At 36.9% G+C, this 22,819-nt stretch overlaps 1 protein-coding gene across 2 annotated transcripts in view; it reads right to left on the minus strand.

Annotated features, from left to right (window-relative positions):
- The window catches only part of ARHGAP15 (Rho GTPase activating protein 15), a 333,439-nt gene that overhangs the window by 108,460 nt on the left and 202,160 nt on the right, over window positions 1–22,819 (minus strand). For both annotated transcript variants that reach the window (XM_075152711.1, XM_075152712.1), the window contains exon 10: window positions 21,595–21,693. In XM_075152711.1, coding sequence (XP_075008812.1) covers window positions 21,595–21,693 — 99 coding nt within the window. The remainder of the gene's footprint in view (window positions 1–21,594; window positions 21,694–22,819) is intronic.

Genomic DNA, 22,819 nt, shown 5'->3' on the forward strand with positions numbered 1-22,819 from the left:
ACATTTCTTCATTAATATAGGCCATTCTTTTCAAGGACAACCTGACAGTCTTGTTTCTCCCTGCATATCTACTCAAGGTTTATCTTCTAGGTGAAACTAGATGTCATACTCCCTTTTGTGACATATTATCTCCTACAGCAAGCTCTGCTGATATGACTGTTTAAAATAGCACTTCCAGCCCCGGTTGCATAGCTGTAGCATTTCAAAGCACATGGGAACTGCTCTCCTTTCCCGGGAGAATTAGCTATTGTGCAACAACGACCAAATCTGCATGCTTAAAAATTGAAAACACTAAACTATACATTGTCATTTCACGTTTAAAACTTGCAAGTACATAAGAAGCTAAGAGAATCTACACAAAAGAGTTTTTTTAAAGGCTACTCATCACTTGGAACACAAGTTTTAATTAGCTTTTGGCAAGCAATTTCAGAGAAAGCCTTTCTCTCGGAAAACACTAATTGGTCAAAATCAAAAATTTTAGGGAAATATTTCCTCACAATGTATCTATGGGGAATTTTTTTTCTAATTCAGGGTGGGGAAAAAGGAAAAACTTAAACTATAGGAAAGAGCAAAAACAAGTTCAAAAGCCCAGAAGCCCAGTTGTAGTAACACTTAAATAGGAAGGAGCTGAGGTTCAAGTCCTTATTTCAAAGATACTTGCATCATGCCTTGGCAGATGAGTGCCATAGCCAGTGCACTCAACTGCTTGGAGGTATTCCTCACCGATCTTGAAACATTTTAAAAGATTTACTTTTCCTTTTGATGCAGACTGAAACCAAATAGAGTCTTTTGTTTGTTTGCATGTTTGTTTTATCTCTCTACAAAATACAGTTCTTATTTTATGTCTGTCCTGCTAGGAACATCCTGATTTGGTTTACATTACATAGTCTATTTTAAAAATGAATAATAATTCCGTATTATACACTGGTTATCTATGTCTTTTATTAGACAATTTTCTAGCCTGCACCTGTGGGTGTCCTGCAACATAATACCAAGAGTGATGATTCATTTCAGGAAGATCCCCTTTGGTTACAGGGGGATAAAGAAAAAGTTTATTTAAGAGAAATCAAAAAGGATTTGGTAATCAAGAACACTTGGAAGTTATCCATCTACTGGATATATAACATATGAGCAAATGGAAATTACTAAAATGTTTAAGTAATGCAATTCTACCCTAAATCTGAAGAGTCTCATTCTGTTTTAGTAAGGGAAGAGTGAGAGAGCAAGAGTAATTCCCAGCATAAGAATGTGGGACTCTTGTGGTAAGGGATTAAGAATTGCATCATGTAAATTGAAGTCTAAACCAGAAAGTAAAGAGGAAAAATAAAACAAACAAACAAACAAACAAACAAGCCCCAAAACAGAATGTTAACTTTTATTTGGATCTAACTCAATTCAGTTCTTAACCTTTTGGGATGTATGGAAGTGAAAGCCATACATGTCACTTTGGGTGAAATAGCTATGTCTCACATTAATAGCATCAATTTGGAACCTGCATAAATTATCCAGATCAAGTGAAAATGACAAACTGTGTTGTAAATTGGTGGATATTACATCTTGCAAAATGACCTGGAGTCTACAAGTGCATTATTATTGTTATAAATTTACTTTGGTCCAGAAATGAGGTCTGATTAGCATTTCATTTGGACACTATACAATATGGCAGAGAGAAAAAAAAAAAAAAGAAAAAAATCCAAGAATATCAAGCCAATTATAGTGTTCACGTGCCATCAACTTTCTGCTCCAAGAACTTTGAAAGTTAAGCCAAACCAAACCAATGCAAATTGGTGGATTTGGACATCCTTTTCATGACCACATTATCTTAGCTGGATTGTTAACAACTTATTTTGGAAATCCAATTAGGCGCAAAAGAGAAAGAGAGGGAAAGAGAGAAATATGTCTTTATAGTTCTAATATCCTGATTCTATGAACAATTTTCAAAGCAAATTCAGTTTTAAGAGCACCTCTATCAAGAATAAAAACATCACTGCACTGCTGTCAGTGTTTCTTCACGGCAGGCTATAAATACTTAGGGAACAAGATGAAACAAAAGCCTTGCAGAGTTTCCTATCTGGTGCTGGCGTTTAAGTATAGTGGTAAAGAACGTTTCAGAAAAAATGTTCATTGTAATAAAGTCCAACTGTTGTTCACTATAGGGTGACCTTCTTGTGTTTTGGAGTGCGGTTTATCAAGGAAGAATCACTGGATTTTGCCTTAGAGGAGAACAAGTATTTTATTTGCTCTATATGCCAATCTCCAACTCTGTTTCTGTTTGTTTTAATGAGGAACCTGAGAACAGGATGGACCCACAATTAGAACTGATAGCCAAAAGCATGATAATGACTTCAGTATTTCCACCCTAAATTTTGCAATGGTATAAGAAATGTAGGAAAAGGACTTACTAAAGAATACATCCGTTTAGCTGTCAAACTATAGGCAAACTTTAATTATTTTCATTTAAAAAATTATACAGATACTCCTGATGAGAAAGTTAAAAGGTAACTGAACTCAGGCTTGGTTGAGATTCATGAACAATAATGAACATTATATTCACTCTGCATAACTGCACAGAAGATGTTAGAAGAACACTTATTTAAGAACATTTCTTGCACTCCTGCTTCTAGCCAAAATGGAAATAACTATGAATGCAGGTCAGTGTCAGCTCCAGTAGCAGTTTGAGCTGGAACCAGATATTGCAGAGAAACATTAAAAACACAGGAAAAAAATTAGAGCTTAGGTGATATATTTATCCAAACATACATTTTAAAATATTAGACTTGGATATTCGTTGAGGTAGTCCTGATGCTTTATGAACTGCCTTGAATGAAATGTTCTGTTAATTCATAGAACAAATCCCTCTCCCAAATCACATTGCATTCTGCCTAAGCTTAATCTATATTTGACAATATCTGCAAACTGAATATAGAAGGAAATTATCTATGTGCGGGGGAAGGAGGGTGGTGGTATACAGAAATTTCTCTCTCTGTTTTTCAACAAGAATTAGAATTTGAAACATACCATTTTAAATGGTACTAGGTAACTTCCTGCATAGAAACCCATGAAACTTTCACAATTAATGTATCCTGAAATAGGTGTGGTTCCCAGGCCTGGTAGGAGTTTTGTAAAAGAAACCATCGTGCTGGATTCAACAACAAAGTGAAGTACAAACTTGAAGAAAGGCATTCTTTAGTTAGTCCTTTCATTTAAAATCAGTTATGTTCAGGGCAAAAATATTGTATTTCAAAGGAGCCTATTATGCCTTCCCATAAACAGAAAGATCATACGTTTTAAAACTAAAGTATCATTATGTAATCAAGCTGTTGTATTATAAACTATTTTGTGGGCTCAGATGCCCAGGGCTATCTTTACAAATATTTAAGAGGTCATTATCAGGGTATGTTCTCCCTAAAACTATAATTCTTTCCTCGTGTTTTCATATGCATCTTACCATAAATATCTGATTTATAAACAATTTTTTTTAAGTTTACTAAGGGCACAAAAGTGAGGCATGAAGTCATTTAAAGCAGCAGAAATGCATGAATATAGCAGTACACCAATGTCAAGATAATGCATCTGATGAGAAAAACACCACAAAAAAATGTGCAACAAAAATAAAGTTTCACAAAAGGATCGATATTTGTATGCCAGTAGAACGAAAATCATGAAGAGTAACAAAGAATAAATCTGACACATTAAAATTCGACATTGAAAGTACTGTATCTGGATAGGGTTACAAAAGGTCCCCAGAGTTTTAGGTGACTGTGGGAACAAAAAAAATGTTTTTGTCTGACACCGTGGAAACCAGAGATGAAAATGATGAGAACAACAAATCAAATTTGAGTTACACCACAGAAAGAAAAAAACAGAGGCATTACCAGCAAACAAGGGACTTATGGATATAAAAATGTGTGGTGCAGAGGTGGTGTGAGCTAGAGATACCTGAACCAGCAAACTTGGTACACAGCTTGATCAGCTTGAGTTGAAACGAGCGCCAGCTCATTTTGAATGTAAGACTATCTGCACTCAGCATGGTCTTCAGTATTGCTGACATCTCTATCCTGCTTTTTGGTGTGGCATTGGGTGGGGTTAGGCATGCCCTAAAGCTCCTGAAGCGGGGCTGGAGGCTGAGACCGGGATTTGCTCTGCTCTGCTGGAAAACTTCTCTTTTGATCATCAGAACTACCTACTTCTTGTAGTCCTCCCATCAAAAGATCACATTCGTGAGGCTGAAAACAACATCCCAGCTAATATCTGATATGAAAAGAGTCCCATCCCTAGTCCAGAGAAGTTACTCATCTCCTGTGGAAGTGGGTGCCATACAAATGTCATGTTAGATAGTGCTACCAGACAGACAAGGATAAACAAACCTAGGAGACCAAACAGTGGGTGATATTGGAAGTCAATCTGAAGAACAAAGAGATAATCACTGTCATAAAAAAATCCGTTTTCACTTATCAGTGCTCATGATATACATGTGTCTCTCATTTGCAAATAAAGTATAGAGAAATACTTGGAAAGGACTAAGGTTAGAAAGAGCGACACAAGAGTTATTCTGATATTGTAAAAGCAGTTAGAGGGATGCGCTTGGAGACTGGCTAGACTGACCTCAGTCCCAGATAGTCTACTTAAATAATTAATTCAGGACTCTATGAACAAATAATTCATAGCAAAATATAATTAATCCCAACCAGCATGGTTTCATGGAAATCAGGGCCTTGCCTAGCAAACTTGTTGCATTTTTTGAGAGGATTGGATTTTTGACAGGTTGATAAAGGCAATGGTGTTGAAATAGTATGTTTGGCTTTCCACGAGGTTTTTGACTTAGTACCACATGACATTTTGATTAAAGCACTTGCATTTTATGGAATTAACAGGACATATATTACATGGATTAAAAAGTGGCTCAGTGACAGACCTCAAAATGTGGTAATTAATGGGAGATATCAGTTAACAAGGTCGTAACTGGCAGAGCTCTCAAGAGTGGAGCTCTCAGTCCAGTGCCATCTAATACCTTTATCAGAGATGTGGACAATGAGAAGAAAAAGCTCTGTTGGCAAAGTAAGCAGATGACACAAAGATCAGGGAGATATGAAATAATGATGAGGACAGGTAAAGTTACAGAAGGTCTGAACCGCCACCTTAAATTGTCACAGTCTGGTAAAATAAGTTTTCATACAGAGAAACACGGGGTACATCCAACACTCCGGATGTAGGTTACAAAGGACTTGAGGGTTATTTTAGATAATTAGCTGAACATGATCTCTCAGTTCAGTGCCATAGCAAAGATGACTGAAGTGATCCCTTGAATTATAGAAAGAGGAGTACCAAACAGAAGCAGGGAAGAGATTGCAACTCTTCATGTGCTACAAATAGGATCTCCAGTAGAACACTGTACTTGATATCGAAGCAAATAAAACGAAACATAAAATATATGCTTCGCTGCTTCATATTAAGGAGAGGATGGAGAGATGTCCTCTCCATTGGTACTTTTCACATGTTTTGCAGGTACTGGACCATAACCAGCACTGCCCAGCTGCAGCACCTGTGACAGACAAGCCCGAATTCAAGGTAGCATGAACAAGATTTTCTTTATTCTATTATTAGTAGAAATCCAACACTGCATCAGAATTTAGTAAAGGCAGAGAGAGTGGGGGAAAGAAAGGAGAGGAGAAATTGTACTAGTTCTTAACAAGCTCAGAAATTGCTCTATAGGAGGTGTCTGACATGAGGTTTGGTGAATCTCTTTAGGAAATTAGCTAACAAGAAATAATTCTATGTTTGACTGCAATAATATCAAGAAGATGAGGGGCATTCCTACATAAAAAGAGAATCTCATTTTTTCTTGCAGTAATAACTTCAAGATGCAATGAAAGGAGAAAAGCTTGACTAAGATCTTATTGTTTTCAAGACCCTGTAGAAACTGTTTAATGGAAGCAATTACAACACTGAATATGAGCATTACATACTGAGAATAAGTAACAAGTGAATATGATGGATGATATACTTTATTCTGTTTCATATAACTTGATGGTAGAATTTCCACTTAGATATTTATATACAAATAAATAAGGATAGCAACAGTACAAAGCAAGTGCAATTTAAACTAGCACACAGTTCACTGCTATGCAGGGCTGCTGTTTAATGCCTAAATCAAACTTGCTATGCCTTCATCTTCTTCTCTATTGTGTGGCACTGTCTTTGACATTCAAGAAGTTTATGGTTTAAAAGCCCCAGGAACAGCAAGACTTACTGAGAAGGCTCCCTGTAACACGAAACAAAACTAAGCTTTGAAGCTGGTTTTTTTGAATGAAACCATCGAACATGCAGCGTGTTCACTGTAATTTTGCCGATACCTCCAATATATACTTTTGCCATTCTGATAGTCTCACTTCTTGCAGCTAAACAAAGTGACCTCATTGCTTTCCGCTGTATTTTCTTTTAAACATTGGCTGGGATGATTGAGATTCAGGAATGTGGGAAAATGGATTCCCAAGCCACGTCCATCCCCTTTAATTCTGAGCTGTAATTTTTGGCTTGGCTTGAATCACAGTCATCACATTTCAGTCTGAATCTCTCTGTAAAGTGATCTTTCTTAAACATTTCTTTCACTCATCATGGGATCAGAAACAAAGCCATTCTAGTCTTTCAGCAAAACACTTACAAACGTCTTTTTACAGCGACTCACAAGAGCTGAATTTCCTTTAAAAATGTTTGAAAAAGAGGAGGTTTTCATTGCCTGATTGTCCTCTTTGTGAATCTTGTCATCTGTATGCCATGAGCTACAGCTATTTTAATCTGTTTTTGTTTGCAATCCATTTGGTGTCCGCCCAAGAAAATGCAGGTGATTCTAATTAACTTACTGCTGAAGATGTGGAAAAATCTCAATTGTGCTACAGAGAATTATACACTTAAAGCCTTCCCTCTATTATTTATAACGGCTTATTAATGAAAATGATTACATGAATACATTTACCACCTGATTCATCTTTGTTCACTTTTTAAATCAACAAGGTTTATGCTAAAGGGGAAAAATCCCTACCAAATACAGACCTCAAGTACACACATCAGCTCGCTGGTTTAAATGGAATGGCAGTTTAAAAGGAAATAACATTGTCTTACTTTATGCAACACAGTATAATATCTGAAATTACCAAATGTTTGGAAATAGCCATTCTCTCTCTGTAACACATTAGTATTTAATTTTGTGAATGTTTATTTCTTTTTTGTTTGCTTGTTTGTTTTCTCTTTTAATACCTCCTTCACCGCTCCTATTTGCTCTCATTTGCTGCAGTTACTGCTTCTCACATGTGGGTTAGTAGGTCCATTCTAAGCAATGCTTAATTTATCTGAAATAAGATAGGATTTCTATGGTTCTCTGTTACTTTATGAAGTGTATTTTTTTCCCTGCTTGACCAAAAGGTCTTTCAAGAGTATTAGGAATCTTCAAAAGCTGAATGGTCCTTCACTAGCAGCTCTCTTAGGATATCATCAGCTTCATGTCTCCAGAGATGTGCAGCTTCCAATTCTTACTTGTCTGGCGTTGTGGCCATCTGACACTACGGTGCCTGACAGAAGGGAATTTCTGGTAGAGAGATTTGAGTCATTTGTAGGAAAATCAGTAGATGTTAAATACTAGCACTGAGTATTTTCTGCTAGGTACAGCTACCAACAGGCAGTTTACCACCTTCCATCAGTTACCGCTTCTATTATCCTGTGCCACGTAATATACGCCGTGATAGTCTAATTTGAATGTGATGACAAAGTGGATAATGCAGTTTATTTTTGGGAAGATGAAAGCCTGAATAAAGGTTATCATTTTAGGAGAAGCTGACGGTGGAAAAACTCATCCACTGTGTGACATGATCAGAACAGCTGGGGATGTAATGTGGAGAGTGGGGGAGAAGAGAGCCAAGGTATTTTGTATGTTCAAGAAATATATACAACGTTGCCATTTCTTATATCCCAGCTGTGCCTGTTAACTTCTGGAAACACGTAGAGCTCAGCAATAAAGCATACTTGACTGATATTTACTGCAATGTGCATTATAAGACATTTTCTGTCACACATTACGTTCTGAAAGAGTTAAGTAACATGAAAAATACAGGCTCAAGATTATATCTGTCATGGATGAAAATACTACATTTATGCCTCATTGTAATCCATTCATTGGTTTATGGACCCCGAGCCCTCCAGGGAGTGTCACAACTCCACATGATACTGCTGAGAGCTGTATTTTGCTTTTGGATTTCTGATTTAGCTGAAAGAAGTTTAAAAACACATGTAGCCTGACAACTCCCTATTGGCTATACAACTGAGGAGGGTCAAGAGCATAAACTATTCCAGCAAAAGCCAGCTGTAACTTATGCTCACTAAACTGGCTGAAGATCTGCCTGTTACAGACAGTAGCATACAAGAAATTTATGCATTTTGCTAAATCCTCCCACTTTGGTTAAACTGTGCTTCATTTGGGGATCCATCATCACCAACATCATGCCTGTGTTTTCTGAGCAACATCAGAACACTAAGGGAAATTGCACTTCGGGGGGTCTAACTCTCCTCTTAGGACTATATAGGACTTTCAGTCAGGTCCACTGACATCAGTAGAACTGTGGTTAAAAGCTAAGGGACAGATACAATTCTCCAAACATCCCTTACGCCCAATGCTGATTTTAAAGAGAATTTAGTGCACAGTAGGGACAAATCTTTTCCTGTCTTTCACAATAGTGAGAGATTAAATTAGACCTCAGTAATGTCACCTCCCCATCCTGACTAGTACTGCAGCTTATTGGACTTTTAACAGTTGGAAGTGGAAGAACTGTACATTTGGGCACACATAATCTTCAGCCAAAATGGGTAAGGAGTTTGCATTTTCTGGACTGTAGTGCCTTTGCTTGGCAAAGAGATTTATTTTCTTTTAATGATAGTGACTGGGATAGGAAATTTAGGATGGAACAGGGGTATTTAGGATGGAAACTGAAAGTCACAGGACTGCTTCTTCCATCATTTCTTGGCTTTTTAAGATAGTTGAGGAGTCCAGATAGGCCCAATACTCTTCTCTATAACAGATCCATTTTTTACTTGGCAGCCTGAAGCTATGCTCTGTTCAAGCTTAGATGTCTCGAGGTTATCTATCTTGTCTTCAGGAACGGGTCCTCCCTAACCGTCTGTGGGCACTTCCTACAGCCCTTGTGCATTGCTGGGGAGTGGATGCGAACGCAGCGTTTAACTGCTGCAGTGCAACAACGGTTAAAGAAATATCAGTGAGGCATTTGATAGTACTTGTTTTGTTGCATAAGACAGAAAGCTGGATCTGTTTCTTACAGATAGAAATTAGACCAGCTCGGTTCTGGATTTCTAACAGAAGGAATGTGCAGAATCTTGCTCTAAAAATGGAGTTCGGGCTCTCATGTGCAGTCGGTAACGGTCTTTGCTTATACATATCGTATTGTAGGCATCTATCTTTGTATTTGTTTTTTATCTTGAAGTGGGAGAAAACATTTAAAACTCAGATTCTTTAGTCTAAGGCACACTATCAGACACCTTTGGGCGTTACAGTCCATGCCTCTGTGGAAAACTCAGAGGCTCTCTTGGAAGATAAGTATACATATGGCTATCTAACACCAACTTACCGAATTCTTAGCATTGCATATCTGTCTAACATATAAATGTGATAATACAAAGGTGTGTGTGTATATGTATATATGTAGATAACTTTTACTTTAATAATATCTTTCCCGGTGTACATTGCACACATTTAAAGACACAATAATGATTAAAATCCTGGGATTCCACTGAATGCTCTTACACCTTCTTTTGTGTGACAAACTTCTAGTCTAATAAGTAAGCAAAATTTTCTTGGTTTTGCAAAAGTCATATTCAGTGTTATGAAACAGTGACATTATGCAGTAGTATGTGAAAACGTGGAAACATTGATTTTAATATGACACAAACCTATCGTGCTTAGATATTTTTCCACTTTTTTTTGCCTTCTTAGCTGCAGGACTCTGCAGTTATATATATTGTTTTCCCTGTCATTCGCACTACATTTACTGTCCCCAGACAGGTTCAGGTAACTTAAAAGCTTTTTTTTCTGCCTCCATTTAATTTGGGCAAAATCTGAACCACCACCAAAGCAACATTCAGCAAAAAATGTAGTCAAAATATCTACAGAAACCATAAAAATGCTGAACTGGATTACAAAGTGTGATAAGTACCAAAACTTAAGAGACTAGCGCATACTTCATTACTTTGACAGAAGCAACTCCATAGTTTTCATTTTATGGTTTGACATGCATGCCATGGTATACTACATTAAAATAGCACAAAACTTGTGTATGAATTGCTCAGGAACTCCTGAAAAGAGGTTGTTTAAGTATAGTCTGAAATGGAACAAATTGCTTTCTACTTTGAAATAAGCAATAAAAAAGTCACAATGAAAATCAAATAATATAACTGAAACATAACTGAGACATGCAAGAAATACAGAAAAATACTGACTTCTGATAAGAAAAAACCTAGCTGCTGGCAATAAAATGCACTGGATATATGTTAGCTGAATTTTGGGTGAAGTAAATGCATAAATATCAGTATCATTTGATATTTTCATGCAAGAAAATTATTTTAAAATTTGAAGCTACAAGAAGAATTTTGATTTGAATTGTTGTCTTTGTATCTTAATGCTGACTGTGACATGGAATGATGTAAGGAAGGTAGAAATCCAATCTCACCCCCTTTACTAGGGTTCACACAGACTCTCTGGTATTTCTGAAGGCTTGGAAAGGCAAAGTTGGCATACAGTGTTTTCCATATCTAATTTCCTTGTTTGGAAAAAATTCCGGTAATTATTAATGACATCTACTATAGAGACATCCAAGACAGTTGCAAAGTTTCTAACACAAACTCTTACTGTAAGCTGTACTCTTTATGTTTTTAATGTATGACGTATCAGCATACAAAAATGCAACTGAAATAGAGATAATAAAAGAAACCATTGTGAACAAGTCCTAGTGTGCAAATTCAGATACTTTTCAAACATCAATATATCATGACTGTTTGCAAAGTATCTAAAAAAATCGTGTCTTTGCTCAGTGGTGGTAGAAGTGCTCCTGGACAAAAAGCTCCGTCGCTGGATCGGTGCTGTCTATGACCAGAGAGCAGCCACTGCTGCGAGGATAGTCCTGCAGGTCACAGACCAGGGCATTAAATAGAGCAGTTTGTGAGCTCCTCTGTTTTAGTGGTGAAGTAGGAAAACCTGACTGCCTAAAGAGCACCCTTCCAGCATCTTCCACCTTCCTGTTTGCATTCAAGTCTGGCTTACAGTTTAGCTGGGCTGGAGAATTTGAATGATTTTGTTTTCAGCGGTTAGGGTAGGTGCTCAGCGTGTTCAAAGTTAAGTTTGTAGGCTAAGTGAAAGCAGTTTTCATTAGAAGAGGATGTATCTTATCTTTCTACTAAGGTTTATTAAAAATATGTAACACCTGATAATTTAACACCAAATGAGTGGCTGCTAATTTTCCCCCTCTCTCTGTCTCCCTGTCTCTCACACACACACATCTACACACAAACAGAGGAATGCTTCTCCACTGCCAAACTATGTGCCAAGATTTTGTTCACTTTAATCTCAATCATATGAGTTAGAGAACCATGAAACAGAGTTTCTACCAAGTATGCTGACAGATTTTTAGTTCTAGTGGCTCCACAGGGCATCACTACAAGCACACTAAGAGACTTTTCTTATTAAAGATTTCTGAGCTGATCCGTTTTCCATTTAAGTCAACATGAGCAGTATCACCATAAAGAACTCAACACTTGCTAACTGATACCATACACTCATCAAAATTATTTCATTTCTAAGTAAACAAAAAGTTGTGGTACCTCCAACACCATTGTGTGGTTACTGCTGGCACAGGAAAGCCATTTGGTGGCAGCTACTTTGGTGTGTTATATCACATAACACCATGTCAGTTCGGCACTGACAAATCTAAACATATGGTTTGAAATATTGGGGGAAATTTTTCCTGGGAAGATGGGGGGAAGAGGCATGGAATAGCCTCTTTCTGCCTTTTGAGGACTTCCGTATTTGCTGAGTGAAGACATCTCAGAGAAGACCCATCATCTTACCCTTGGCTTGGAGGGGTCCACGGTGATATTAAGAGCCTCAGTATTACCTGTAAATGGCCCATAATATAGGCAACTGAGCAAGTTCTTGTTCTTTGTTTTAAATCCTGAGAGAAAATCTGGATATTTACATTTCTGATCCAATATATAAAGTTTAAGGCCCTGATCCAACAAAGCACTGAAACATTTCCTTAACTGTAAGGAACAACCTTTGACCACAAAATAGATCTATCCAGGTCCTTAAAGAGAAGTCTCCATCTGTTTTGGTGGACAGAGGCTGGTGTCAGTAAAGCAGAAATTATAGAAAGAAATAACCTATATCCACTACAAAGTAGAATAAACATCAGAAAGCGGTTTCTAATAGCAATATCTGTCTCCCGAGAATTTCAGTTCTTTGAAATGCATCATCTCTGACACCAGGAAAAAAGGTGCATGAAGGAATCATGAAGAGAGAGCTGAATCACTGGCTGGAGCTGCTCAGGATCCAAGTGATACGGTTCTGTTGTGTTATGAAACAAAATGGCCACATTTTGCTCTCATTTACATATATGTCATTCCTCCCAAACCAGGGAGCATTGTTTGGCTGCGTCAAGACAAAAAGAAGTTGGTTTGCTATATAATTACATCCATGATCTGTGAGGATCCTGATTATAATAAAGCAATCTGCTACGCGAATATATAACTGGAGATCTTTAAAAGACTTGTTAATTCCATGAGAGTTTATCATGCAGTAGCCAATTTAGGGACAATTCAGTGACTAGGCTGCTAATAATACCAGTTTCATAAATTCAGGGGAGTAAAATGAGCTAAAAAATCTTCTCTTAAAGAAATGAAAACCTTAATATAAAGCCTCTTTTTTAAGCTACCCTCCTACTTTCCCCTCTGCCTTGCTCCCGAAGCTTTCTGTTGGTACAATTTCTCTCACTTAGGTATCAATCCCATTAGACTGCTATATTACATGGTTAAAACATTGATGTAACACAAGCTGCTACAGCAAATAATTGAAGTAATAAAATACAACTGCAGTTATTTGCTCTGTTGAATTGCAGGCAGAAAAAAGGAGACAGGGTTTTTTAAACTGACCCCATAGTGTTGCATACAGACAGCAAAACTTTTTTTTATGTGTTTTAGTGCTGTAAAACTTTTTTGAAAAAAATATAGCGTAGTTGTAGTAATTTTTTTTTTTCCACAGGAAAAGCAATTAGTCTACATCGTGGAATTATGCCTTCATAATTTTATTTAAAAACCATAACTTTATTTTTAAGCAACAGGGTTGTTGAAAGAATCTGAAACTACAACTACCTCTTTTTTTGCCCCTAAAGGAACTTAATGGACTTAACTTTTTTTTCGTTTTTTTGTGTGAACATCTCCTCTAGGCCAAGACTCATTTTGTCAAGTGTTAGCCCAAAGTGTTCTATTAATGGCTGAACTGTAAAATCTGACTAAATGGGGTTTACAGTGGAAATACTGCCAGCTCCTCGTCTGTGATGGCATGTGTACTGTACTAGGGCATAGTGCTTCACATCCTCAGTTTATTCAGGAGGAAAAGAGAGGATTTTTGGGTCTATCTTTTTATCTTTTTCATGGCTAGGAGGTGGATACCCTCATGTGTGAGCTTCCCTGAATCTGACTCTGACCAGGGGGTATGTCAGGACCTTCATTTTCTCTTTGGCACAGAGTAAGCACCAGAGACAGTCAGCTGGCTTTAAATTTCTCTAGACTTTTTGTTTCAGCGTGTACAAATGTCAACTACTTGATTTACAAAGTATATTAACATTATTTTAATATTGAGAAAATGTTGTTTGATTCTTTTTTATTTCACAGGTTAAGTGGTTTATTTTATTTATTAAGCCTATTGAAAAAGATTTTATGGAAAATTCTGAAGACAAAATGCCCTGTTTCCTTTTACATGTTCACTAATAGATATATTATACAATGCTAGAAAAAGGCAAAAGGCCAAACTCATCTCTGGTGTAATTCCAGTAAAAGCAATAAAATTACACAAGGCATGAATTTGGCCCAGGCATTGTAAATGTTACTCTGGTGCACGCTGAGTGTCTGCTTGTTGTTACTGGCAAGGCTTAAAATACAAATCCCTCTTTTTTTTTCATAGAAATGGATACATTTCTCTGGAACAGATTAATCAATGAAACAGGTATCAGGTAACTATGACAAAGACGGCAACTGGTTCAAATGCCTGCCTTTTTTATGGCTGTTTCTTCTTCTGACTAGCTTACCATCTCTGCTTTTAAAAATTTTTTAAATATATATTTATTCTCTCTCTTGTGCATTGTCACTGTAAGGCTTTTTTGCCTTTTTTTTTTTTTTTCCTGCTGTTGTCTCCTTTTCTCTAATTTGTCTTGCATGCCCTTCTGTGATGTTTCCTGTTGACACTTCTTGATATTTTTTCTAACTCAGAATGTGGCTTTCTAGCAGACACAGAGGCCCCAGAGTGAATACCCTTCAGAGCCAATTCTGACTTGGACCTTGCACAACGCTATTAACTGGCTCTTACTCTAAGAAAGGTGGCTATAGCGGGATTGCCTGAGCCTGAAGACAGAAATGGTTGAGGAAAGCTTGCCAATATGTTTGCACTAAATTCAACCACTCTTAATTTCTACTCAAAAGAATAATAAAAAAAAAAAAAAGCCCAAAACATTTTAAATCACAAACTCACAAGGGCTTTTCTGAGAACTTTGTTGTTTTATATTGCATTCATCTGTACATTTAAGTTTATGCTTGTTGGCCACTTTAAAGTAAACATAGTTCAATGCCCTCAGAACCAGTTTTCTTCAGCCTACTAGAATTCCCTGGAAAAAAGCTTTATCTGCTGAACTGTTGGATATTTTTGTGTGTGTGTAATTTTTTTTCCTATCAGTTTGTTTTGTTTCCTTCTTTTTTTTTTTTTTTTAAGTTCAGTGCATATAAAAGTTGGGAGCAGAAGCCTCCTTGGAACAAGATAGAATCATAAAAGACTTCAGGAATCTCATCACAAGCTAAACAGTACAAATTGCACATTCTTCATGGAAGTATTAGCTTTTAGTGCGTGCCTGGATCCAAGCATAATAGATTATCCCAAAGTGGGAAAGAATGAACAGTACAAAATTAGCAGAACTGGGAGCTCAGATCATTTGGTGGAGCAATATGATCTCTGTACTTTCAGGGTACTGAATTCTAAAGCCACTGGAAACAGTATGTAAAATTATATCAGAGTAAGCAAGGAAGCATGTGTAGGCCTGGGAGAAGGGGAAAAAAGTTTGGAAAATACCTTTCCAGAGGAGAATAAGTACTGAAAATCAGTGAATGAGCTTGTGGGAAACAAACTGCTATTTGTGAAGAGTTTCTTGCTCTGAGGATAGAAATATGCTAAAAGATATGATAGACAGAAAACACCAGATAGATTTCAGTGGTAATTCTGGGGCCAAGTGCTGTTGGAGAATAATCTTGCACTCAGACAGAAATATAGAACTGCCCTGCGCACAGGATAGGTCGGCCTCCTGAGGTTTCCCTTCTTCTCAAGGAAACCTTGCCAGAACAAATCCTTTATGCCACCAGCTGATGGGTTTGGTCTAATCATGCTGGGAAGTAGCGCAGGAACACTGTACATTTAATGGAAGCTCAAAGATGGTGGTGAGCATACTCTGGCAAAACTACCCTGTACTTTCCAGCTGCCTTCTTCAGGTCCTCAGGAATGGGACTGAAGCATTTTTGAAAACCAAATACATAAAAAATATTGCTTAAGCTAAATACACCCTGGAGGATCAAGTCCCTGAACAAAAGTCTAATAATATGGAGGATTACAATATATATAGGGGTATAAGTTGCTGGAGATTGTATATAGTGGCTATTAATACATATCTTGGCTGCCCAGGCCTCATGTCTTCTGCCATCTTCACTGTGCTCCTATAATCTACTAACTACGCCAGACCAAAGTTAGTGATCTCAACACGGGAGTCATCAGCTTTAGGAGGCGTTTGGGTTTTTTTTTTTCAATTTTTCTGCAGTGTTTTCTTCCATTAGAAAATAAGATAGCATTAAACTGTTTTAAAACCTCATTTTTTCCTAGCTGTATATATATATTCACAATACTTTATATTTTTAAAACCCATTTCCTCTTTGCTTAACTCCTTAAGATAAGTGAACTCTCTTGTATGTAAACTTCCTACCAGAATACTGACTACCTTTTAAGCAGTATATGATTTAGAAGGTAATGAAATATCACTTTCTTTTTCTTTTTTTTTTATAAATAGGTTTTAAAGTGCTTTTAGCTGCACTTTAGCTTTTAGATTAAGAGATAAAACTGATGAAAGGGACACAACCTTCTGTCACAGGGCAGCATGGCATTTGGGAGGTGAGGTAGTTTAAAATACCATTTTTATCTTCATTTCTCTTCATTGGGATGACTGTATTTCTTTACTACATCCCATAAGGTACTTTATCTTTGCCCATAAAGACATTTTCTTCCTTAAACACTGAATATTCTGCGATATGAGACTCTGTGTGTGTGCATTTCTGCAATGATATTGTGCATAACCAAATCACAGCTAGGACATGAAAACCAAACTGAGTCTTGATTTTAGGTGCTTTGGGGTGTCAAACTTTGCATACCTTTAAGAAAGCTGATTTTCAGAGACTAAGTGCTTAAAATTTCTCTCAAAACCGTGTCTTCTTAAAATTACACACCCAGGCTAATGGTCACTTCTGAAGTCTCCCTAGCGTACCCGCTCCTACCCCAGCAGATCAGCCCCCCGAACCAAGAGCCCTACGCTCAGGGATTTTTTGTCGCTGCTCTTATTAAACATGATTTGTTCACTGGGGCTCAGAGCAACGAAACCCAGTAAATAATACATTGAACAAACAGAGAAGATAACAAAAGGAAATAGTTAAGGTACTATAATAATTTTAGCCATTCTTTTTTCAGGTCACTATAATCTGCCCAAAGATAACTAATTGTTCAAAGTAAACATTCCACTCCGACCACAAAAGGAATCCATTACACAAACATATAATTCACAGTCATTTTTAGTGGGTTGTAAACAGTTTGGAATGAGCATAAAATGGGACAAAAATCAAAGTGAGCATTTAGAAATGAAAAAGTGTTTGCTACAAAAGGTCAGTCCCTTTACTTGGCAAACTATGTAGAAAAGCCTGGGAAAATGTTGAACACACAAGCAGTAAGGGAATTTTAAAGCCAACAACCTCCCTGTTTCTTTAAACAGACATCGGAACCTATAACTGGATCCTGTCAAACAAACGACAGCAAAAAAACATAACAGCTGCTAAGAAGTAAAGTTGAAAGATAAAGTTTTCTAAGCTAAGAACCTTCTCAGAAGTGGACTAAAGGTCTTTCTTAAATCTTTAAGCAAGGTTATGGATCCCAGGGTGGCTTTTAGGCATTGAATCAAATATGTAATTTTGTGTATCATTCCTGTCAGAGCATCCTGTGCTCCAAGAAAAGCAACAGAAAACAATGTCTGCAATGTCCAGTTCAGAATGGAAACGGTACCTGTAATCATCAGCTTTGCTGCCTGCAGTGTCATTTTTCAAGTCATTTAGGCTGATTTGAGAACACTTACTTGGATTTGGGAATGGAGGGAGAAAATGAAGGACATTTCAAAAGAGAGATGAAAGTTAAAATATATTTCCCTGGAGCATTAGTACCGTATGTCTTTACAAAACCTAAACTACACTGGATACCCTCGACAGGTTTAGGATACTGACTGCTCGGGTGTTCATTTACTCTGTCATTAGACACACAGACAAATGATCATCCCTGGAAAAGAGTTTAGTATCAGACTGTTTTCACACGATAAAACTTTACTATGAGAAGTACTGGATGGCATTTTGTTTAGGTATAATGCAGACTGATATTTTTATTTTTTTAATGCGTTCTACTCATGCCTTTCACATATTTAAAAAAAAAAAAAAAGTAAAAAACCAGCCAGCACTTTTAAAGGGTCATGGATAACAAAATAAATAGGTGACTCAAGAAATGACTGGAAATAATATCTGGCCTAGAAACACCAAAAATCTTGCAATGGGCCCCACCCTTGGCAGGAGTGCACAGCATGTGAGTTATAGTACACTGGGAGGATTGTCCCAGGCTTTCCTTGCTGCACTGCCCAGCTCAGGGTCGGGGCTACCTATCAGTCACTTTCTGGGAAGAAGGAAAAGCGTGGAATACAGATTGAAAAAGGCAAGTCAACAGATAGCCCCAGAAAAGCCCGAAGTACATCCAAGGTAGGTGTTGATGGCAAAGTAAAAGACTACACAGAAAAAACAAGGGGTACACGGTTCCATGAAAAAGTTTCCCTCCAAGTCCCTGAGAAAGTAGAAAGTTAAATGTTAGAAATCTTTGAGTAGCCGCTGTATTTCTTCAGTCTGATCATTGCAGGGTTCAGAATTATTCTCTTATCTTCACCAGGTCACATCATATACATGGGAGTTTTTTTCTATTTAGGTTATTGCATTAGATACCAAGGGTGCAACGCTCTTTGCCTAGATACTATTGACTTCAGTGGCACAGGTCTGTATAGCTAAGTACTAGGGACAAGAAGTTCATCAAAAATTGTGAATGAATAAATAATACAGGAAGAATGAAGAAAAAACCTTGCTTCGAAAAAAAAAAGAATTAATGTGATAATTGCTTTGCAAGTTTACAAGCACGGGCACGTTTTTATTGACTCTCTTTACTAAACTCCACTACCATCTCTGCAAGATGGCTGAGTAAATGTAGAAATACCTTCTGCTTCCCAGTCCTATTTCAATAACTACAAATAGCAAAAGAGGCTGGAAAAATGGAATTCATTGAATTCACTTCTTGAACAAGTGAATCCTTGTCAGATAGATAAATATGCATTATGGTGTGAGAATATTTAGACTAAACCTTATAAAGCACCTCTGTCCTGAAATGGTAAATAAGCAAACAGTAGCCTAGGGGATAAATAACCAAAATCTGATCTAAGTTGCAGCAAAATAATTTCAGAATAATTCCTTTGATTTCAATGTAGATAATCATTTAAAAATACTGCAACTAAACAGGAAATCTTGCCAACAGTTAATGACACCCTCTACATTTTTAATCTGTGGGAGAATATTACTACAGTTGGCTATTGCATGTAACCTCATCTACACAGGTAAATGTACTAATTAATATGGTTCATTCAGGTCACTGCTAGACTTTCTTTTTGTGCACAGAAATAATGTTTTAAAAATGATTTTAAAAACCAAATAGAAAATCAATAGGTAAATAATAATAAAGTCCATGAGCTGATAAATAAGAACACAACTGTTCAGCAAAGTATGAATGTTTTGTATGTAACATTTCGAGTTAGTCTCCTAAGGTCTTTTCTCCTAATAATCCTTTATCTTAAATGAAGCACGCAAGTAACATTTTTGGTACAGTTACAGTATGTAGATGATATATTTTCTAAATAGGAAAAAAAGCTTTTCTACAACAGCCAATATGCCAGCTGTACTGAGTATCTAGGCCATCTTACTAAGACTATGAAAGTAAACATACAGTTTTCATTAAATGTGCCTTTCCCATAATTGGTACATAAGTATTTCCCATGACTCTGCAGTTGAGTATCTTGGCTGGAGGCATATCTGGCCATTAAGAGGAGGGCTTCAGATCTGTTGAGTCTCAGCCATGCCGGGAGACTTGGCACCTCCACATACTGCTTCCTAATACCAACCCCGGTATAAAATGTCATCAGAAGCTTGCATAAACATTGGACTTAGCTTCACATAAATTACTGCTGTCCTGAGATAGTTTATGCCAGAACTTAGTAAAAACAACACTTTGAGTAAATAGAATGTGAGTAAATGCAAGCATCTTAATCCAAGAAAATGATAATAGAAAAAAACTGTATATCAAATATAAACTCATAAATACAGTGATAAAATGAAATTTTTATCTCATGCCATATGATTAGCTTTTATTTACGTATTAGACTAACTAAAATGGGTAGACTTCTCTAAGTCACAGCAAGTTTGAAGAAAACACAAGAACAATAATGCAATACTCGGAAGGGTGAACTCCTCTGAAGAAACAGTGATATTTTCATTTTCTTCCGTGAACTTTTCTCTGATAATCACATAGACAATAAACATCTAATTAGGTTTCTTGGATTTTTCTATTACAGTTCAGTAATGCAGAGACCTCTGGCCTCACTTCTCCTGGAGGAGTGGTCAGATGCCACAAAACATCTATGAAATATCTGGTGCATCTTTTGGAGAACCTGTGCTAAGATCATAACTGAACAGTCAATTAGACATGTTCTGCATGGCGTGGCACTTTTATAATCTTATCTCTGCCTTTCCTTTTCACATTCTGAATTTCTCCTCACAATTCCTCCTCTATTAATAGTCACTTCACACATTTCTCCCCTTTCTTTGTCTCTTTCTTTATCCAGCCTCCAGCCTTCCTCCAAAAAACCAATGCTACTATCTCCCCCTACCGAACAATCTCCAGTTTGTTAGTCTTTGACTTCCTGCCAATCATTCTGGGAATAATAATATCCCAGTGCTCTCTTTGCTGTATAATTAAAGCATGAATTTCCCAGAGTTTGAAACTCCAGGGTAGTTTTATTGCACCTTTCACTATAAAACCAGGTAACAATAATGGAATTAAAATAGCTTTTTCCTTTGTGGTTAACGGTCTAAGTGTCTTTTTATTTTTCATTGGTTCTCTTGTTCTGAGACTCCAGTATATGGCAGTGACAATGGGTTCACCCAGCTTTATTCTGAAAATAAATTTTCTATCTTTTGCAAGATATATGTTTCCCCAGATCCCTGGAACAAGTTGTAAACTTGTAACAGATGGTGATGAAGCCTCACATTTTTATACAATACATTTTGAGATTCTGCATCTACCGCATGTACCTTCCAAAGAAAATGACCTTCAATGAGAGAAGATACATCTGAAGAAAGGAAGGCAGGCAATGGTGTTAAGCACATCTTTTTATACCATGAAAATCCTTCTTATTAAATTAATCAAAACTTTTAATGAGGATGAATACTCATTCCAATATTCTTACAGTATTATGGCTTTTTAAAATAACTGTAAAAATTAGACACCTGCACACATTAAAAAAAAAATATGGTTACAGTAGAATAGCATGTATTTTTCTTGAATACAATTCAGGACTTAGGAAAAAGTATTGGCATCATGCTCACCAGAGACTTCAGAATGAAAGTTACTGACATTTTATTGATGTTTAGCATTTGCTTACCCAGAGAAAGACTAAAACAACAACATGTCAAACAAAATATAAGGAATAATCAGCATGAATGGGTTCTATTAGTGTCTTATCATATAAAGAAAATGAAGATACAGAATGTGATATAGTTCAGTTCATAACTATATTATAAATTGAATTGCCTGCCTACCCTGGCCATTCAAGCAGAGTTACAAGGGTAAAGTTTTGATTACTAATAGAGAAAAAAAATGATGTTAAATATTAAGGTACTCACCTCTTCTTTCAACAGCTTTTATACACAGTCTTACAAACTGGGGGACTGTAGATTTCTCATGCTCACAAACCAAGTGCAAATGGGAGCCAAAAATTTGATCTACATTTGGAAAAAGAGAGGAAAATACATTAAGGCATATTATTAGTCGTGGGATTTTTCTCTCTTCAGAGCTTGCATATTAATTAAAAACTCAGCTATCGAAGATGAATAGACAAAGTTGGAAACAAATCCTTTTTGAGTCCTAGTGGTCATTAGCTTCTGCCACAAAACCAAATCTCTTAATATCTGCTGCCCGTAGCACTTGGATACTTCCCCCTGGGTTCAAGTTTCAATTGCCATTTACACCTTGACCTTGCCCTTTCTAAGGCTTGGAGATCTCTGAAATTTGCTTGGACCTGCTGTAAAAAAGTGAAAGCAATTCTAGAGATACAGCTCCATATCTTGTTGAATCCAAAATCCTGCATGATATTAACTGATGGTCCAACCTTGAAACTCATATTGTCCGGTAGCCTGTTTCTTCCATGCATACTGAGTTTCACTCTTGTCAGAAAGCATTATAAGGGTGCAAGGGCTTCTTTACTTTGCATCATTAGGACTTAGTACAAATCTCATCTTTACAGGAAGCATCTAACTACATAATGCTACTTTTTGGGTTTTATAATTTCAAAGTTTTGATCAACTTTGAATGTTGTTCTTAAAACATATTTGTATAACCAGGTTAAACTCCTCAGATTACTAATTAGCTTCCTCCACCTCCTTTCCATTCTATGTGTTTGAGAAATTATGAAAAGAGCAATCAGTAATGGGGATGTTGTCAGCTAGAATCAAAATGAATCAAACAGATGAGAGAACCTACTCAATAGGAACCGGTTAAATGCTCAAACAGTAGGAGTTTACTATCATCATTCATCCAAAGGGACAGTCTCTATATAGCATTTCAACAGAGAACTACATTTTGGAAATTGGTGTAGAGGTTTTGAAAATTTTTGTGTAGGTAGCTGACGGGTGCTAACACAAACCTGGGCTCTGCACAGCAAACCCAACAAGTATGCTCCTTAGCAGAACAGCAGGAGCTCCTGCTGTCCTTCATGGTTCCCACGGCACGGGACATTTCCTCTATAGTCATTCCCACCATCTTCCACCACAACCAGTTTGAGCGCTTCTTCCTCCAAGCAGCACACCTTTTTCTCACTAACAGGCCAAAAGCTATTTGTTTATTTTCTGC

The sequence above is a fragment of the Calonectris borealis genome, chromosome 6, assembly GCF_964195595.1.
Source record: "Calonectris borealis chromosome 6, bCalBor7.hap1.2, whole genome shotgun sequence".
Classification (NCBI taxonomy): Eukaryota; Metazoa; Chordata; class Aves; order Procellariiformes; family Procellariidae; genus Calonectris; species Calonectris borealis.